Source organism: Pongo abelii, chromosome 13, assembly GCF_028885655.2.
Source record: "Pongo abelii isolate AG06213 chromosome 13, NHGRI_mPonAbe1-v2.0_pri, whole genome shotgun sequence".
Lineage (NCBI taxonomy): Eukaryota > Metazoa > Chordata > Mammalia > Primates > Hominidae > Pongo > Pongo abelii.
This window is the reverse complement of record NC_071998.2, coordinates 72,031,223-72,048,670: the sequence shown is the minus strand read 5'-3', so window position 1 is coordinate 72,048,670 and position 17,448 is coordinate 72,031,223. Positions and strand designations below refer to the sequence as shown.

General features: G+C 43.6%; 1 protein-coding gene across 8 annotated transcripts in view; it reads left to right on the top strand.

Annotated features, from left to right (window-relative positions):
- Positions 1-17,194, top strand: part of TLE1 (TLE family member 1, transcriptional corepressor) — a 104,951-nt gene extending 87,757 nt beyond the window's left edge. For all 8 annotated transcript variants that reach the window (XM_063714252.1, XM_063714251.1, XM_024252190.3 and 5 more), the window contains 6 exons: positions 7,624-7,873; positions 9,848-10,095; positions 13,052-13,199; positions 15,232-15,382; positions 16,353-16,429; positions 16,572-17,194. In XM_063714252.1, coding sequence (XP_063570322.1) covers positions 7,624-7,873; positions 9,848-10,095; positions 13,052-13,199; positions 15,232-15,382; positions 16,353-16,429; positions 16,572-16,679 — 982 coding nt within the window. In that variant the 3' untranslated portion in view covers positions 16,680-17,194. The remainder of the gene's footprint in view (positions 1-7,623; positions 7,874-9,847; positions 10,096-13,051; positions 13,200-15,231; positions 15,383-16,352; positions 16,430-16,571) is intronic.
- Positions 17,195-17,448: the final 254 nt, after the last annotated feature.

Below are 17,448 nucleotides of genomic sequence, written 5' to 3'. Positions count from 1 at the left end.
CTCAAGCGAAGAGCACATTTGCCCCTCCTCTAACTTTCTGTCCTGTCCAGGCCTTCAGTGATACCCACCTGCATTGGTGAGGGGACCTTCTTTACTCAGGTTACCTATTCAAATGCTAATCTCTTCTAGAAACAGCCTCAGAGGCACACCTAGAAATAGTTTTATCAGCCACCCTGGTGTCCCTTAGTTGATTTAATCAAGTTAACATATAAAATTGACCATCACAGTGATATTTAGGTAGGTTTTTTTTTTTTTTGGTCTGTTAAATGCTAAAAATAACATGCCAGTTTTGTTCCTTATTATTGCCATATGGGTATTAGTTTAATTTCCGTTTTTCTACCTTCTGATATAGGAATATGTAGCTTAATTTTTTGAAATTAAGTTGAGGTGAGGCCCTTCCTTTTTAAAAAGAAAAATGAGATGGGAATCTCCAGGGTGACCTCGAACTCCTGAGCTCAGGGGATCCTCCTGCCTCAGCCTCCTGAGTAGGTGGGAGGACCTTCCTTTTGATGTCAGTTGTGTTTAGCTATAATAATTCCTCACTTTACTTCTCTCTCTCCGTCTTCACCTTGTCAGAAATGACTTTTGGTTTATGGGATATAAATATAGTGTGTATATTTCTTGCTTGGATAATGCTCATTTTTGTCTGTAGTGATAGTTCCTTTGCTGGAATTTTTTAGTTTAGCTTTGAAATAGCAATATATTAAGCCTCTTTTTGTTTTACTTTCCATCCAAGAATTTCTCCATTTGTATCTTTGTCCTGTTTAGGAGCCTTGTTCCTGCCCCAGCACATTGAGAAGTTTGGAAACGTGTAATTGATAGAGGAAGTTAGGTCCTAGAACTCAGAATCTTAAATGTTGACTTTGGCTGGAATACTTCCTCATTTATCAACTTAGGTCATCTGTTTCTTGTTTTCTTTGCTTGTAATCTTCTTTTACACATCCATTTTAAGAAGTTTTGTATTTGCCTTTAAAAAAAATAAATGAAAATAGAGTGTATGCATCTAAATAAGGAAACAAAGAGTCTCCCAACTTAATGCTTTGAAGTTTACTACTTTCAAGTTAGTTGTTAATAAAGCCCTCCGTTAACGCAGAAATGCTGTCTTCCAAATAAGGTGGGAATTATACCCTGTTCTGCATATTTTCTATTTGGAAGAATATGCGAATGGCCAAACTGGAAAAATTTTGTAGATGTTATGGGTTAGATGTGCAGACCCTTAAAAAAAATTGACAGAGGAAGGTTTTACCCATAGCAAGTAAATTATACTTTCTTCTAAAATCTTAGAATAATAAGACTGATTTTCTTATGAGCCCCATGTCACTATTCCTCCCAGCCACCACCTTTATTAGTTTTCAGGCTAAGAGTATCCTCCGGAATCATAAATTACATTATTCTCATCCATTCTATAAGGAGCCCGGTTCCCCCAGCCCCCACAGTCACACTCACGATGTCGACATGCCTTATGTTGCTCACGATGTGTGGGGTAGGTGTCTTTGTCCTGGTGGGTCCCATGATATCCCTCTTGAGGGGATAACGTCACAGGTAGTGCTGATGTGGAAGCTAAAGTAAAGATTAACAGCTCCACTTTTGCAGCTGGGCTGAGCTGGAGTTGGTCTGCAGCTTACTAGCTGTGGTTATGGGTGAGTTACTTAGCCTCTCCTATGCCACCTTCCCTCATCTCTAAACAGTAAGGGATAGTGAGCCCCCTCCTGTGACGTGGCAAACAAAGGTTGACTATATTGCGCTTCATAGTTTTCTTGAAGTACTTTCCCATGTGGCTTCATTACTTCACACCTCAGCAGTCCTGTTCATAGGCTAAGTTTTGTCAGGGCACATTGTAAAAATGGGGAAATGAGGCTCAAGTTAGTTAGGCTTGGTGCCCACGTATTACTGGTCATTAAACTGAAGCAGTTGCTTGTGCCTTCTGACTTCTTGCACTTGACTGTGTGGGTCCTGCTTTCCAGGGCCCAGATGCAGGATGGAGCTTGTTCCATGTGACCTCTGGTTGCTTCTGCCACAGCTTGCTTGGGAAGGGCCCAGCATCCACTGGATTTAGCTGGCTTAGGGGAAAGCTGTGGATTTCACTTCATTATTGTCATTGCTTTCATTGTCTTTTTTGTGGTCTAAGTCAGCTCTCTAGAGACTGCCTTTCCCCCTTAGGAAAACTGCTACCATCTCTTAGTGACATTTGGTATAATTGCTAGACGTTGCCTGGGAAAAGTTGGCTGGCATAACCCAGGGGCTTAGAGAGGAATGCCCACCTTATTTTAGCAGATTTTCCTTACCAGGGCAACTTTTCCTCAATATGTAAGTGATTAGGTAACAGTAGACAGCTTGTGGTGTTCTGATCCTTTGATGGAGTGCCGGCTGGTGAAACCTTCTGCCTGCCCCTGAAGAACTCTGGAATGGAAAAGACATAAATGTTCACCATATGAGAAATACTATTAGAGAGGTTAATAGGAGAGGTTAGGACCCTGGGAAAGAATCATCAAGGCTGGGGAGTTCGTGGCAGGCAGAGGGAGGGAGGAAGCGGTGTGTACTTGGGAGGGAGGCGGTGCTGTTCTGGCAGGAGGGAACAGTTTGTGCGCAACTTGGAGATGTGACAGCATGTGATATTTTAGGGGACTGGCCTGTTGTCCTGTGTGGCTGGGAGTTTAAGGTCACATGAAGTAAGACTTGTTGGCACTAAATTGTAAAGGGCTTCATGAGCCCTAAAGAGCTTGAAGAGCGAATGAAGGTTTTTGACACGATCGGATTTTTGATCCTTGTTAATATAGCTAACAATTTCACATCCAGAGTGCCAAGTCCATAGGCAGCAGGGCTTGACCACAGCTGTCATCTCTGGGGTCTGTGGTTCTTCGTTATTGTTTACTTGATTCTGCCACTGCAGTTCCTATTTCCAGGAAACCAACAACCCTGTAAACACCTGTTTTCCTTTGACCACAGAACACAGCATAGTTTTATTAACAGGAGCCTGGTCTGCTAGGAAAAAACAACCTGCCCCCTTGGAACACAGTCTTGTTTTCCAGTTCACCGCAGCTGCGAAGGAGCCCGGTGGGGACTCTTTGCTTTTAGTTCCTTCACCTCTGCTGTGTGCCCAGTAAATGAAAAGCCCCTTGCTCTTAATAGGTTTTTATTTCATTCACGTTTTACATCTGTGAAGTCGAGTGGGCTTTATTCTTTTCAATTCTGACACCAGACTTCAGAAGCAGAAGCGATCCTGATCTGTAGGAGCTTGATTCAGAAAGCTAGGTGGGGGCTGGGGCTCAGTTCTGAGGCTTTCTGAGATGCAGGTGGGCTTCGCTGTATGGCCCCTAAGGAGGGATCCAGGACTGACTTTCTGCCCCGCAGTTTGCCACGATTCTTTCCAAACATCCATCTCTACTCTTTGGGCGTTTGTTCTAGTCTTTGCCGTGTGCCATTTCCCCCACTCTCACCTTTGATGACTTAAGAATTTTGTGTTTTTTGTTGCCTCGTCACTGCCCTTGTGCTTTCCTGATCCCCACCCTGCGTCTTCCTCCCTTTCCGCATTCCCTGACCCACATACTTGTCCACTGGTTGAGATAAAGCCCTCAATTCAACGTATCTTCACTTGGCTTTTTTTTTAAGTCGTGGTGGTGCGATAACAATACTGTCATTTCCTGAAGACTCACTGCAGGTGTCAAGTGCTGTGTTAACTGTTTTGCAGCTGTTACCACTTTAATCCTTACAGCAACCCCTGCGACCTCTATGTTTTATTATTATTCCTATCTTATGGATCACGAAACGGACACATTCTAGACTGCAGGCTGGCTGATTGGCAAGACTGCAGTTGATGTGGCCAGAGAACCAGAGAGAGGTTCATTTAACAGCAAAGTTTGGGCACTTGATTTGGCTGTGGACCTAATCTAATGTGTTAACTGGTTAAGAGCCTTCCCCTCAACTTTCTCTTGAATAAGTAAATGAATCTAAACTTTAAATATTGGAATACCATACACATACAGAAAAGTGCATGAATCATACGTGTCTAGCTCAGTGACTTTTCACCAAAGGCAGCCACCTGTGTAACCAGCCCTTAGATCAAGGAACAGAGCAGGATCATTGCCCAGAAACCCCTCCCATGCCCCTTGCAGTCACCAAGGTTAACCACCACCTTGACTTTCAGTACTGCAGATGAATTTTGCCTGTGTTCAAAATTCTAGAAATGCAGTCATTTCCATGTCCATTATTTTGTATCTGGCTTCATTCTGAATTCAGGTGTGAGCGATATTCATGAATGCTCACTATCTGTTTATACATTCCTCTTTCTGATTGGTTTTACTTTTCCTAGTTCCTCAACCAGTAGAGAAAGTTAAGTTTCCTTCTGGGATCCCTTCACCATTGTCATGATGAGCCCTCAGTGTGGCCTTTTATTGAAAAAGCTCTGTTATTATTGTAGGTGAATAATTTCCTCCCTTGGTTTTTTCCTTCCAGTTGATCCCTCCTAAAGACCCACCCGCCCTTTGTGTTGCTCTGGTGTGTTCATTTGATTTGGCTCTCCAGCACAGTGGGCAGCACCAGCTTCCTGCAAGGCCCCCTTTGACTGATGTATTAACATCCATATGGGTTTCCCGTGGGACGGATGAGTGTTCACAGCTTCTGACAGCAGCTCGCTGCATTGTGAATCAATTTTAAATTGCCTCCGTATGATGATCGCAGGCCTCCTGTGCAGTTTAAAGAAGAGGACACCTGGGAGAGAAGTGGGTGTCTTCCAAAGATCAGCAGACAGATCTCCCGTCTGTTACTCGGTGCATCTATTTAATCTGGAACATTTAACTCTATGATAAGCAGGCTTCCAGTTGGAGGAAGATAAAATTTCCTTTCTCTGAAAAATCTGAGATTGCTGAAAGGGTGCCTCATGAAAACCTGGCCTTACCTGGAGGCGCCCAGCTTGATTTGTGGTACACAGAGAAAAACTAATCCTCACATGTGTCATTTCTCTCATAGCACCGAGATCTTTGAGAAGCAGTTTTTCCATCTTAACCACCATCCTTATAAATCATGTGCAACTCAATTGTTTTACTTTTTTTTAAAAATTATTATTATTTTTTGAGACAGAGTCTCTGTTGCCCAGGCTGGAGTGCAGTGGCACGATCTTGGCTCACTGCAAGCTGCAAGCTCCGCCTCCCGGGTTCACGCCATTCTCCTGCCTCAGCCTCCCGAGTAGCTGGGACTACAGGCGCCCACCACCACACCCGGCTAATTTTTTTGTATTTTTAGTAGAGATGGGGTTTCACTCTGTTAGCCAGGATGGTTTTGATCTCCTGATCTCGTGATCCACCCACCTTGGCCTCCCAGAGTGCTGGGATTACAGGCATGAGCCACCGCGCCCAGCCTCAATTGTTTAATTTTATGGAAATTTACTTGTCATTTCTTCAGTATCACCTAGCTATTTTTTTGTTGTTTTTGGACCCAGAGCATGGAGCCTGATTCTGAGTCATAGAACTTGGCTACTGGACTTTGTTCGTTGAGTATTCTTCAAAGCCTAGAATTCTTGTAGGATATGAATAGACTTAAACTCCCATAGTTCTGTGGCAGTCTTCAAGGGCAACAAAATGCTATTTGATTATGACTCCAAATATCCCATAGTAAGTGTCATAGGTTCCTGTTCAACTAACTATAATGTGCATGTTGAAATATCATGTGGACCCGATATATTGCTAAGGACACCAAATAATCCTGTTGGATAAAAAATGAGATTGAGTGGTTTGGTGATGTGAGAGCTTTGAGCTATGTTGTTTTTATATGTGTATTTATTTCCCAGGACTGTCTCCATGGTTCCCATTATATGTGCTTATTCATTCAAATTAAGAGTAACATTAAGGATTTGGGCCAAAAAGCTATTTACTATTAGTTACTGGAACCAATTTGCCAGCAGATAACAGATTGAGATTGTGTCCTGTGGTTGAGTGGAGGGGAAGTTTAAAAGTCTTCATGTGTCTGATGTTTTGCTTTTATGGAGGGAAGATAATAGCATGCATTTTATTTTCAAGCAAATGTATGTGGGTTTAAAGTGCAGGGTGGTAGAGACCTGGCATAATCGGTTTTCAGTTTTGTGCTTGCTAAGTTACTTTACAAAATTTGAGTTTGTATTAAAATGAAAATTTAAGCTCTGTGTTAGTACTCATGGTGTTTACATTATATTTAAAGCTGCCAATGACAAGCTCCAGAAAGGGCCCAGACTTTCTCGAGGGTAATGGGAAGGAGGAAGCAGTGCGTGCTTCACTTATTGTTTATGGTTTGAACTTCTAGCTCTCCTAGTGATTTCAAGTTAAGAAAGTGGAAGTAGTGGTCTTCAAAGTAGAATGTGCATAATTTTTTTTTTTTTTTTTTTTTAAGACGGAGTCTCGCTCTTGTCGCCTGGGCTAGAGTGCAGTGGCACGATCTCATTGTTCTCATTGTCTAACTCCCATTTATGAGTGAGAACATGCAGGATTTGGTTTTCTGTTCCTGTGTTAGTTTGCTGGGAATGATGGTTTCCAGTTTCATCCATGTCCCTGCAAGGGACATGGACTCATCCTTTTTTTTTTTTTTTATGGCTGCATAGTATTCTATGGTGTATATGTGCCACATTTTCTTTATCCAGTCTGTCATTGATGGGCATTTGGGTTGATTCCAAGTCTTTGCTATCCAGCAATTGATTTCTGTCTTTGAAATCAACTTGTGGCCCAGAGGGGCCATAGGAGTACCAGTCGTCTTGCTCTTAGCTCAGGCAGTGGGAAGGAAGAAGAGAAGAGGGCAGGTATGCTCTCTCCCTATTTATTTTTTTAGAGCAGTTACAGGTTCTTGGCAAAATAGAGTGGAAAGTTACAGAGAGTTCCCATATCCCCCATCCCTCTCCCCTCTTTCAAGTTCAGAACTTCCTCAAATTGCCATCCAACAGCTTCTTCTTACACCTCATTGGTCAGAACATAGGCAGGCCAGGCTAAAGGAGACCAGGGAAGAGTAGTTTTTTAGCTGGGCACTTTGCTGTTTTATATGATGGCGTTCCTGACCAAGGTAGGCAAGGAAGATTGTTGAGTAGGAAACCTAGAATCTCTGTTTAAAGCCATATAAGATAATATCTTATTTTCTCTTCCTTAAGCAGAAGAAAGTTGAAGTCCAAACCATAAACTGGTATTTTTAGAAAGCTGTTTTATGGGGGGTTGTTTTTGCTGTTGAAATACACTATCTACTCTGTTTAGTTATTATTAGTGCATCTTTAGCAGGGAAAGTAATCATTTAAAATTATACTAAGAAATCATACAATTACACAAGATACATGGAAGGAGGTATTTTATGTTCATTTGGAAGTACATTAAGTGTCTTATAATGAGATTTGAGGGAATGCTTTACAGAATGGGTAAGAACAATTTAAAACCCTTAAAAAATTTTTAAATACAGTTCAATATATATGTCATTTGGTACACGCTAGATTTCTGCTATTAATTATTTTAAATTTACACCATCAGTAAATACTTCAATTTGTATTGATTTCAAAGGAAACTATACAAGAGAATCTTTCCTTTTTCTCATCTTTTTCATAGTTGTAGCACATTGCCGAGATAACGACTGCTTCCTCTGTAAATGTGTTTTCTGTCTTCTCTCCAATCATTTTTCCAAAAGTGCATACTCCTTCCACGTTACTGCAGACGGTCAGATGCAGCCTGTCCCTTTTCCCCCCGACGCCCTCATCGGACCCGGAATCCCCCGGCATGCTCGCCAGATCAACACCCTCAACCACGGGGAGGTGGTGTGCGCAGTGACCATCAGCAACCCCACGAGACACGTGTACACGGGCGGGAAGGGCTGTGTCAAGGTCTGGGACATCAGCCACCCTGGCAATAAGAGTCCTGTCTCCCAGCTTGACTGTCTGGTGAGTGAACAGGAACTGGTGCACAAGGGCAATTTCTCCCTGGAGATTCAATAAGGAAATAGCTGTGTGGGCCTGGGTTTTATTCCCATTATAAGGAAATAGAAGCCCCTTCTGTTTCCTGTGTTGGGTATTTAACCCCCTCGGCTTCCCATTTAAATGCGAAGGTTTCATTTGTTGTACTGGCTAAATCCCAGAGTTGATGGATTTCTTTTTAAAAAATAGTTTACAGTGGTTTACAGAGGCTCTCCTCATGTATGGATGTGTATTACAAAAGAGAGTTTCCCATTTAATGGACAAAAGCACACCTTGGCCTGAACTCTGATCTCTGCCATCCACTCGGTTTTTAATTGACCTATAGCCTTTAGATAAATATAGAATAGTAAATATTTGATAACATGGCATAAAAACCATTCTGAACAGGGTCTGTGTTTTTAAGGGAGACCTGAGAGAGCTGGTTAGGTTTTATGACCTTAACTTCAGGAAAGGGTTAAAGGCTGTCACTGCAAAGACCCGGGGCAGCCATCAACGAAAGAGAGCAGTGAGAAGGCTTTCCCAGAGTACCTAAGCCACGTCCGCTCAGAGCCTGAGAATACCATTTAGCATTTTTCAGGGACATAAAACATGTTGGGACATGTTCCGATCTCTCTCTTTTTTTTTTTTTTTTTTTTTGAGATGGAGTCTCGCTCTGTCGCCCAGGCTGGAGTGCAGTGGCAAGATCTCGGCTCACTGCAGGCTCCGCCTCCCGTGTTTACGCCATTCTCCTGCCTCAGCCTCCCGAGTAGCTGGGACTACAGGCACCCACCACCACGCCCGGCTAATTTTTTGTATTTTTAGTAGAGATGGGGTTTCACCGTGTTAGCCAGGATGGTCTCGATCTCCTGACCTTGTGATCCGCCCACCTCGGCCTCCCAAAGTGCTGGGATTATAGGCGTGAACCACTGCGCCCGGCCATGTTCCGATCTCTAAACCATAACCCCAGGATTTACAGAGCACATACTACTGGCCTTAAGCAGACTCTGAGCTGCCCTGCCCTGCCCTGCCCTGGCGTGGTATCTGCCTGCACTCTGCTGTTGCAGATGGTGCCACGTACCCACTGCCTGCCTGGAAAATTGTAAGGATTCTGGAGAAAGTGTTTCCAAAAAGCAGAGTGGCAGTGTTTTTGAAACACAGACTTTTTTTAGAGTAATTATTAGCGCATTTTTAAAAAAAACCAAATAACTTCAAAATATGTTCATTCATGAAATTCGTATTTAAATATGGCCCAATATTCTATAGCAGTAGGAGTATCCTTTGTTGAAGTCACGTGCTTAAAGTTTCTTTAATCTTTGAAAGATAGTCCATCGTTAAAAGCATGTAAGCAAACTTCAGCCATATCTGCATCTTTCAGGGGTTGATCATATGAGGGCCCCCCACCCCTAGCCCCTTCATATGTGTTGGTTTTGATGGAAAGATGCCTGCTTTTATCAGGTTCTTTGGCCTTTGCATTGAGGGGCTTAAATATAACAGCAGCCACATGACAACTTGAGAAAGCAGCTCTGGTAAATTCTTAGCAAGAATCCATCTGACTAATGAGGTAATGTGCTCAGCATAACGAAGACCGAAACATAGAGGGTGGGCCTGCAGTTTCCAAGCAGTAAATAATGCAGGGCGATGAGGTAGATTTATAAAGTAGCTTGGAAAAGTGGTTTCTTCTCAGGGAACTATGTGTACACCTGTACCTCATACCTAGATGGTTTCAGCTCTGTGATGCAGGACACCAGAAGCAGTTACCTAAGCTCCTGTGAATTTGTTTTGTTTACTATTTTGAAGGAGACAGTTGTACTTGGACTCCAATCTTGACTAGAGAACTCTTGCTCTGTTAGAGTGTCCATGAAACGCCACTCTTAACTCAAAAAACCAAGACAGCCATTAGAGAACATGGTGCTATGATTGCTTGGTAATTCCTTATAGCAATGGATTATGTTTATTTTGCAGAACAGAGACAATTATATCCGTTCCTGTAAATTGCTACCTGATGGCTGCACTCTCATAGTGGGAGGGGAAGCCAGTACTTTGTCCATTTGGGACCTGGCGGCTCCGACCCCGCGCATCAAGGCGGAGCTGACGTCCTCGGCCCCCGCCTGCTACGCCCTGGCCATCAGCCCCGATTCCAAGGTCTGCTTCTCATGCTGCAGCGACGGCAACATCGCTGTGTGGGATCTGCACAACCAGACACTAGTGAGGTGAGCAGAGATGGTCGTCTAAGGAGGGGTTCGCTTCTTTAGCAGCTGGGCCTATCACCTCTGCTTCTCTCTGGCTGCCCGCAGCCCACACAGTAAGAGCCTCTTGAATGCCAGGCATGGGGCTAGGTGATGAGGGAACAAAGACAACTGTGTTGCTGCCTTTGGGGGGCTTACAGTCTTATTACTATGCCTGGTGTCACCCGAGACTTTCTATCTTGTTAATGTGCCAATTCTTCAGCCCACATACAGACTCCAAACTTGTTCCAAAAATATTTCTGGCTTTTGCCAAGGAGTGGCCTAATGTGGATGACACAGCAGCACAAAAGGCCCTTGATACTAGATGTTTTGGGCTTTGGCTAGAACTTGGTGCAGACAAGAGCCAGCTGATAAAAGATAACAGAAAATCAACAAAGGGACATGAGAAGAGGAGATTCTATGAATTTTGCCCACAAAATGGTTTTAAAGTATCTCAATAATGAAATAGGAGACCTGCCCAGCGGTGGTTCCACCCAGGAGCCTGCAGGCCTCTGCCTGGCGTCCTGGCATCGGCCCCATCACCATAGCAGCAGCTGCAGTTCTGGTACCCTTGTGTCTCTCCTCAGCTCCCCCACCAAATGCCCCCTTCAGAAGTCATTGCTCACACCAGAGCTGTTCTCAAAAAGTCTTTTTAAAGTAAGCACGAATGAAACATGAAAGGTAAAATGAGCATGTGTTTTACTCTTGTTTCATCTTCGCTGGGAAGCCATCCTTGCAGATGGCACAGTTTGGGGTCTGTGGCTTGTTTGGTAAGTCCCCTCTCATGCTGCACAGAGAAGGGACGGGCTCCAGAAGTCATCATGACAGCTCACTCTCTTCAAACCTCCGCTGTAGAAATCCATTAAGTGTCATTGAGCCGGGCCCGGTCCCTGCGTGTGGGTGACAATGCGGCAGTTACTTTCCTCTTCTGTTTGCTGGGTAGTGTAGGTGAGCAAAATGGAATAATGGAGCCAGAGCCGAACGCCCTCTCAACCTTTTATCCTAGCAAGTTACTTGTTTTTTTCTTTTTTTTAAACTCCATAAGTAGCATTTTCAAAATATCAATTCTAAGCACTTTTCAAATATTCCTCCACTTAGTCCTCATAACATCTGCCCTGCTATTTGCCCCATTTTATAGATGAAGTGCCTGAGGCTCAGAGAGGGTAAGTTACTGGCTTCAGGTCACACAGTCAGATGTGGTGGAGCCAAGTTGAGGCCCAGGCGTTCTGCTCTCTTGTCTGTGCTCTGAACCCTTGCTCCGTGCCGGCTCCTGGGGAGTAAATACCTGTTGGATAGAATGGGGTAGCGTCTTACAAATCTTTCTCTGGACCACCCACAGGTGGCTAGTGGCTGCTGCATGTAACAGGGCCATGTACAGCCTATTGAATGTCTTTGTATCCACTGTAACCCAGCATGTTCTGAACAGTCATAGGATGTGCCTGAGAGTAATGCTGAAGTATATGGATGGAAAGAAGGCAGAGGGATGGAGGAGCAGCCCCCAGGTACTGTATGTCAGCAGAGGAAGGTGTTTTCAGTCAAGGAGGAACAGCATTTAATGAGTTAGAAAGGTCAAAAGAAGTCAGAGGGTCACTAGATTTCCAGAGCTGTTTGAAGGGAAGAAAAGCAACACTTTGACCAAGTGAAGCAGGGACTGCTCCAGGCCTGGGTGTTCTGTGGGGACATCTGGGAAGCAAGCAGAAACACTGGAGGTCCACCTGCATGGCCGCAGGAGAGGACTCAACCTGGATCCTAAAGTGCAGAAGTTGGGGATGGCTTGCAGAGAGAAGATTTTAAAAGTGATGGTTCACGTCTTGGCTTAGAATTTAGGGCAGTGTGGTGCTTTTTCCTTCCCTTGCACTCTTTAAAATCCAAGCTCAGATTAAAAGTTTGGAGCTCTACAGGAATGATAAGGTGTGGGCATCCTGGTGGAAGAAGCAGCATGGTAACTTTCTTCTCGGTGTTGAAATTCCCACACAGTTCTTTACTGGATCCCGCCTGGTTCTGAGGGTGGGTCTAGACTTTGCTCGCCTTTTCTGGCCGCTCCCCCACCAGCTCCCTCTCAGTATGCAGAACTGAGTCCACCAGTCACCGTTCCTCCTGGGGCATACACTGACCTCCCCTCAGCAGCTCTGTTTGTTGCCTTGCACAGCATCTGTGCTCAGCAGATCCCTGTTGGCTGATCGTTTCTGGTGGCAATTTTTGAATGAAGCACAAGGTTCTTTAAAGAACAACCTTGTGCTCCGCTTGGAGGCAGAGTCTTGCTGAGGTGCCCATGGGTCTGCCTGAGCAATTACCTCTGTCTCTGCCCAATGCCTCTGAGGTCAGGAGGCCAGCATGCGTGACCCTTTGTCTCTGGGGGTCCAGATTTCCTAATGCAGGGCTCTTTCTAACACAGAAAGCAAGGTTGAGTAAATACATGAGCTCATGCTCTGTTGGCACGTAGGGCATTGCTGTGTTGATTCACTCATGGAAACAGGAATGCTTCTGTACACCCTGTGCTTGTAACGTCCCCATTTCTTTCTCTCACAGACTCAGGCCTGCACGATTAAAGAAAAGACCTTTATCTTCCCATAAGGAATACAATTGGGATTTTGTGTGTTTGTCTTTTATTTTCTATTTAACAATTAAACACTTTTCCAGACCTGGGGAAGAATTTTACCTTCCAGACGGATTTGTCAGAGTAGCATATTTAAGTTCTGGGTAGTGACCTGCAGTGGCATTCCATTTCTTTAGCACTTGGATCGTGAAAAAAGGGAAAGACAATCGCAGGTGCTGTTTCCCCTCCTCCTCAGGGGAAGGTTAGTTTGATCTTGCACATCAGCAGACACTGGCGGGATGACACACACACACACACACACACACGGTCCAAAACTAACAACACAACAGTGTTTACCTTGAGCTCTGGCAGGAAATCATTATTCAATCTGGTTTGTTTTATCAGGCAATTCCAGGGCCACACAGACGGAGCCAGCTGTATTGACATTTCTAATGATGGCACCAAGCTCTGGACGGGCGGTTTGGACAACACAGTCAGGTCCTGGGACCTGCGCGAGGGGCGGCAGCTGCAGCAGCACGACTTCACCTCCCAGGTGACTGAGTGGCTTCTGCCTGCCCTGGAGTCTGGGAGGTGGCTGGGGTGTGTCTTCCTCCTCACAACCCTCCCTCCTTACCCTGGGATGGTAGTGGCTGGACAAACAGATCGGGGCTGAATTTGAGATAACTAATTTAAAACAATGACCACCACCTCCTCCTCCTTCACAACCCTCCCCCTACCTTCCCCAAAACTCCTAGAGTGGTTTTTAGAATCCTGTAGGTTAAGGCGTGTTCTCTGTTATATTTACATATGAGTTTGTTTAAGGGATTTGTACGTTGAAGAATGTATAGTTTTCCTTCAGCAGTGTTTGATCTGTGGCACATGTTCTCACCATCCAATGCAGGAGTAGGAGATGATTTTTTGATTCCCAAATAAATAGAACTTGAGAAATCTGCAGAATGTCACTAAGAGTAGAGAAAAGTCACAGCTCCTCTGAAAGTTCATTTATTTACCCTGCACCAGAGAGCTCAAAAAAAATGCACAGATACCTCAGTGATACCCGTTTTATTCCTCATCCTTTAGAAAATGAACTGGTGGCTGACTAGGTTTGCAGACTTTTGGAATAATATATAAATGGCAGCTTTGTAGATTGTGAAAAGTATTTTGATGTCCAATGTCTGAATGTAGACTTGTTTTGGAAAAAACAGTGTTTGCCATTTCAAATGCTTTCTGGTGGTAGAATTGTTCTTTTGATCATGACTTGGCATTTATTTTTTACCTTGTTTTGTAATAAAAATAATTCTACTCAGAAAACTAGGACAGAAACAGAAAACAAGCATATATACTTCTAAATTTCATATTCCTGTTAACATTTTGTTGAGTTTCTTAGTCTTGCTGTTTTCACTCTTTCCCAACATAAGCAGGATACAATTTTTGTTCTGCCTTTTTTTTTTAAACTTCTTAGAGAAATTCTCAAATACATATGAGTACAGCAAATGTCCAAGCATTTATGAAAGTACAGAGAATTGTACAATAAATGCCACATGCCCATCGCTCAGCTTTAAGTTATTTGGCCATATGATAACTCTCATTCCCACCCCAAACACTGGATTATTTTAAAATAAACTCCAGCATATCATTTTATCCATAAGCACAGTCATGCACCATATAACCTTTTAGCCAAGGGCAGACCGCATATGTGACAGTGGTCCCTTAAGATTATAATACCATATTTTTACTGTACCTTTTCAATGTTTAGATGTATCTGGATGTACAAATACTTCCCATTATGCTACAGTTGCCTACAGTACTCAGTACAGTAACATGCTGTGCAGGGTTGTAGCCTAGCCTACGAGTGATAGGCTCCACTTTCTAGGTGTGTGTAAGTGCACTCTCTGAAGTTCACACAATGAAGTCACCTAACGAGGCCAGCCACGGTGGCTAATGCCTGTAATCCCAGCACTTTGGGAGGCTGAGGCAGGCGGATCATGAGGTCAGATTGAGACCATCCTGGCCAACATGGTGAAACCCCGTCTCTACTAAAAATATAAAAACTTAGCCGGGCATGGTGGCAGGCGCCTGTAGTCCCAGCTACTCGGGAGGCTGAGGCAGGAGAATGGCGTGAACCCGAGAGGCAGAGCTTGCAGTGAGCCGAGATCATGCCGCTTCACTCCAGCCTGGGCGACAGAGCGAGACTCCGTCTCAAAAAAAAAAAAAAAAAAAAAGTCACCTAACGACACGTTTCTCAGAACGTATCCCCCTTGATAGGTGATATATGATCATATTTCAGTTAGTGTCTCTAAAAGGTAAAAACCTCCTTTAAAATGTACAGATGAATGCCATTATTATTAGGAATCATTTCTTAATTTTATCCCAAAGGACAGAGGGGTTCAGATGTTTCCAGTTTCCTAAAGGTTTTGACACTTGGTTCATCTGCATTAGATCACTTGCCCTGTGGACCTCCCCACGGTCTGGACTTGGCTGATTACTTCCCCCCATTCTTGCTATTTCCCCACTTTTCACATTGCATCTTCCCTTCCTAAGTGTATCAGGCGGAATCATGAGTGAGCCTGTCTTGCTCCTTGTAGATCTTCTCCCTGGGGTACTGCCCCACTGGGGAGTGGCTGGCGGTGGGCATGGAGAGCAGCAATGTGGAGGTGCTGCACGTGAACAAGCCTGACAAGTACCAGCTGCACCTGCACGAGAGCTGCGTGCTGTCCCTGAAATTTGCTTACTGTGGTGAGTTCAGGCAAAAGGAAACTGGAGGCCGTTGATGGCCCAAATGGAAAATGCTTCTTAAAAAAATATGGTAGAGATCATAATCTGGAAAAAATGTTGTTCTCCGAGCAGCTGGATGCAATAATTCTATTGTTTTAATATGCCCTTCAGAGCACAGCAATGTCTGTTTCAGTCTGTTTTGCTAATTTGAGAAAAGTCAGCAGGCAATGTGATTGCCTAATGCACAGTTTGGACACAAGTTTGTTTTGGTGGGGGGTTGGGAGACGACAATGAGTTTCTACTCTGAAGAGGGGTGGGTGGGGATTTATTGAAGAATGGAGCATGGGCAGTGGAAGTCATTATGAGCTGGCCATGATGAGGAATCCAGGGTTAGAGAAGTCGATATTTAGGTATACGCAGACACTTAGTTATACTCTACAGTGAGGATGAAGAGGGAAGAAGTTCATGTGGAGACCCTTCTTGTGTGCTGCAGATGGGCAGATACCTGTTCACAGTATGCATAGATGGATGGATGGATGGATGGATGGGTGGATGAGTGCCTATCACTTATTGAGCATTTTTCTTCATGCTATATATGATGTGACTGGCATTTTACTTAAGTTGGATGTTTAATCCTTTAATTCTCATTAAAGATGGGAATCTTTAATCCCATTTTATCATGAGGAGACTGACTAAAATAGAACACATTCTTCATTGATTTCTATATTTGAGGGTTACCATGTGTTGGATGTGATGCTACTAGTCCTGTATCCAGTGACTAAGGAGGCTGATACCTCTTAGATTATACCCAAGATCACTGATAAATCACTGAGGAGCCCAGATTAAAACCTCTGTTCATATCATGGACCAGTCCTTAGGGCATGATAGTTCATATATTAAAAATGTTCTTAGTTTGATTAAGTCCAAGTTGCTAATTGTATAGTAGGAATTTTAACCTTGTGAAAACTAGATATTCCTTTGCTAATTCTAGGTAAATGGTTTGTGAGTACTGGAAAAGATAACCTCCTCAATGCTTGGCGGACCCCCTACGGAGCCAGCATATTCCAGGTGAGTAAGTACTCCTCACCTAGATCCCCAGTTTGACCACAGTGTCGCCTCTGAAGCCAGGAGTGAAGGTGCCTCCGAGGGAGCAGGGCCTCTGAGTACCGTTGTTCCACGTTAAACACATGTCCATTGTTTTCTCTTCCAGTCCAAAGAGTCCTCGTCAGTGCTTAGCTGTGACATCTCTGTGGATGATAAGTACATAGTCACTGGCTCAGGGGACAAGAAGGCTACAGTCTATGAAGTCATCTACTGAAAACATTATGTGGTTTAACGTTTATAGTTGAATTGGGCCAAAATGTTTTGAATTTGTAGAAATAGAAAAGTTGTAACTTTAAAAGAGAAAAAAAATTACAAACACCTGTTTCCAAACCTTGACACAAAACTACTTTGAGTCTACAAAGAGGAGGCGACAAGTCCATCAGCAGAAAGTCACCTGTCTACATAGACCAAATGGAGCACCAAGGCCAAGCGGACAGAGGGGCCATGGGTTGTAGGATTGAGGAACGGAATCTGCTGACTCACGTGACAGCCCATTCTTTCTTTCTGGGTGATCTGGGGATCACGCCTTGCCCAAGTGTGAGATTACCTTTCTGTTCCTTGCAGTTCACCTCACTTTCCGTCCTTTGTAGAGCAGTGGTATCTCCAATGAACTTGTTACCTGGTTTTGCATCTTGTGAAATGTTTTTTTGTATTTTTGTTGAAGGTTAAACATTTGTATAAATTGTAAATATATTTGGTTTATTACAGTAAAGGCTTTAGTACCAATAAGTGGTTTTCCTTTTCTTTCTTTATTGTTTTTTATTAAAGCTTTGGGATCATCAGTGTGGGTTTTATAAGCAAAGATTATACATTTGTTAGAGGAAGTTTTGAATTGCACTGCTTATTTTATAAATATATTTGGTGGTAGGCTCCCATTGCATTAGAACCTAATCCTTCACAAGCTTGAGTTACTGGGAACTCAAGACTAGGAATTGTGAGTAATTGAAGGTTTACTAATGACAGTTTTTTTAGGAAGGTAAAAT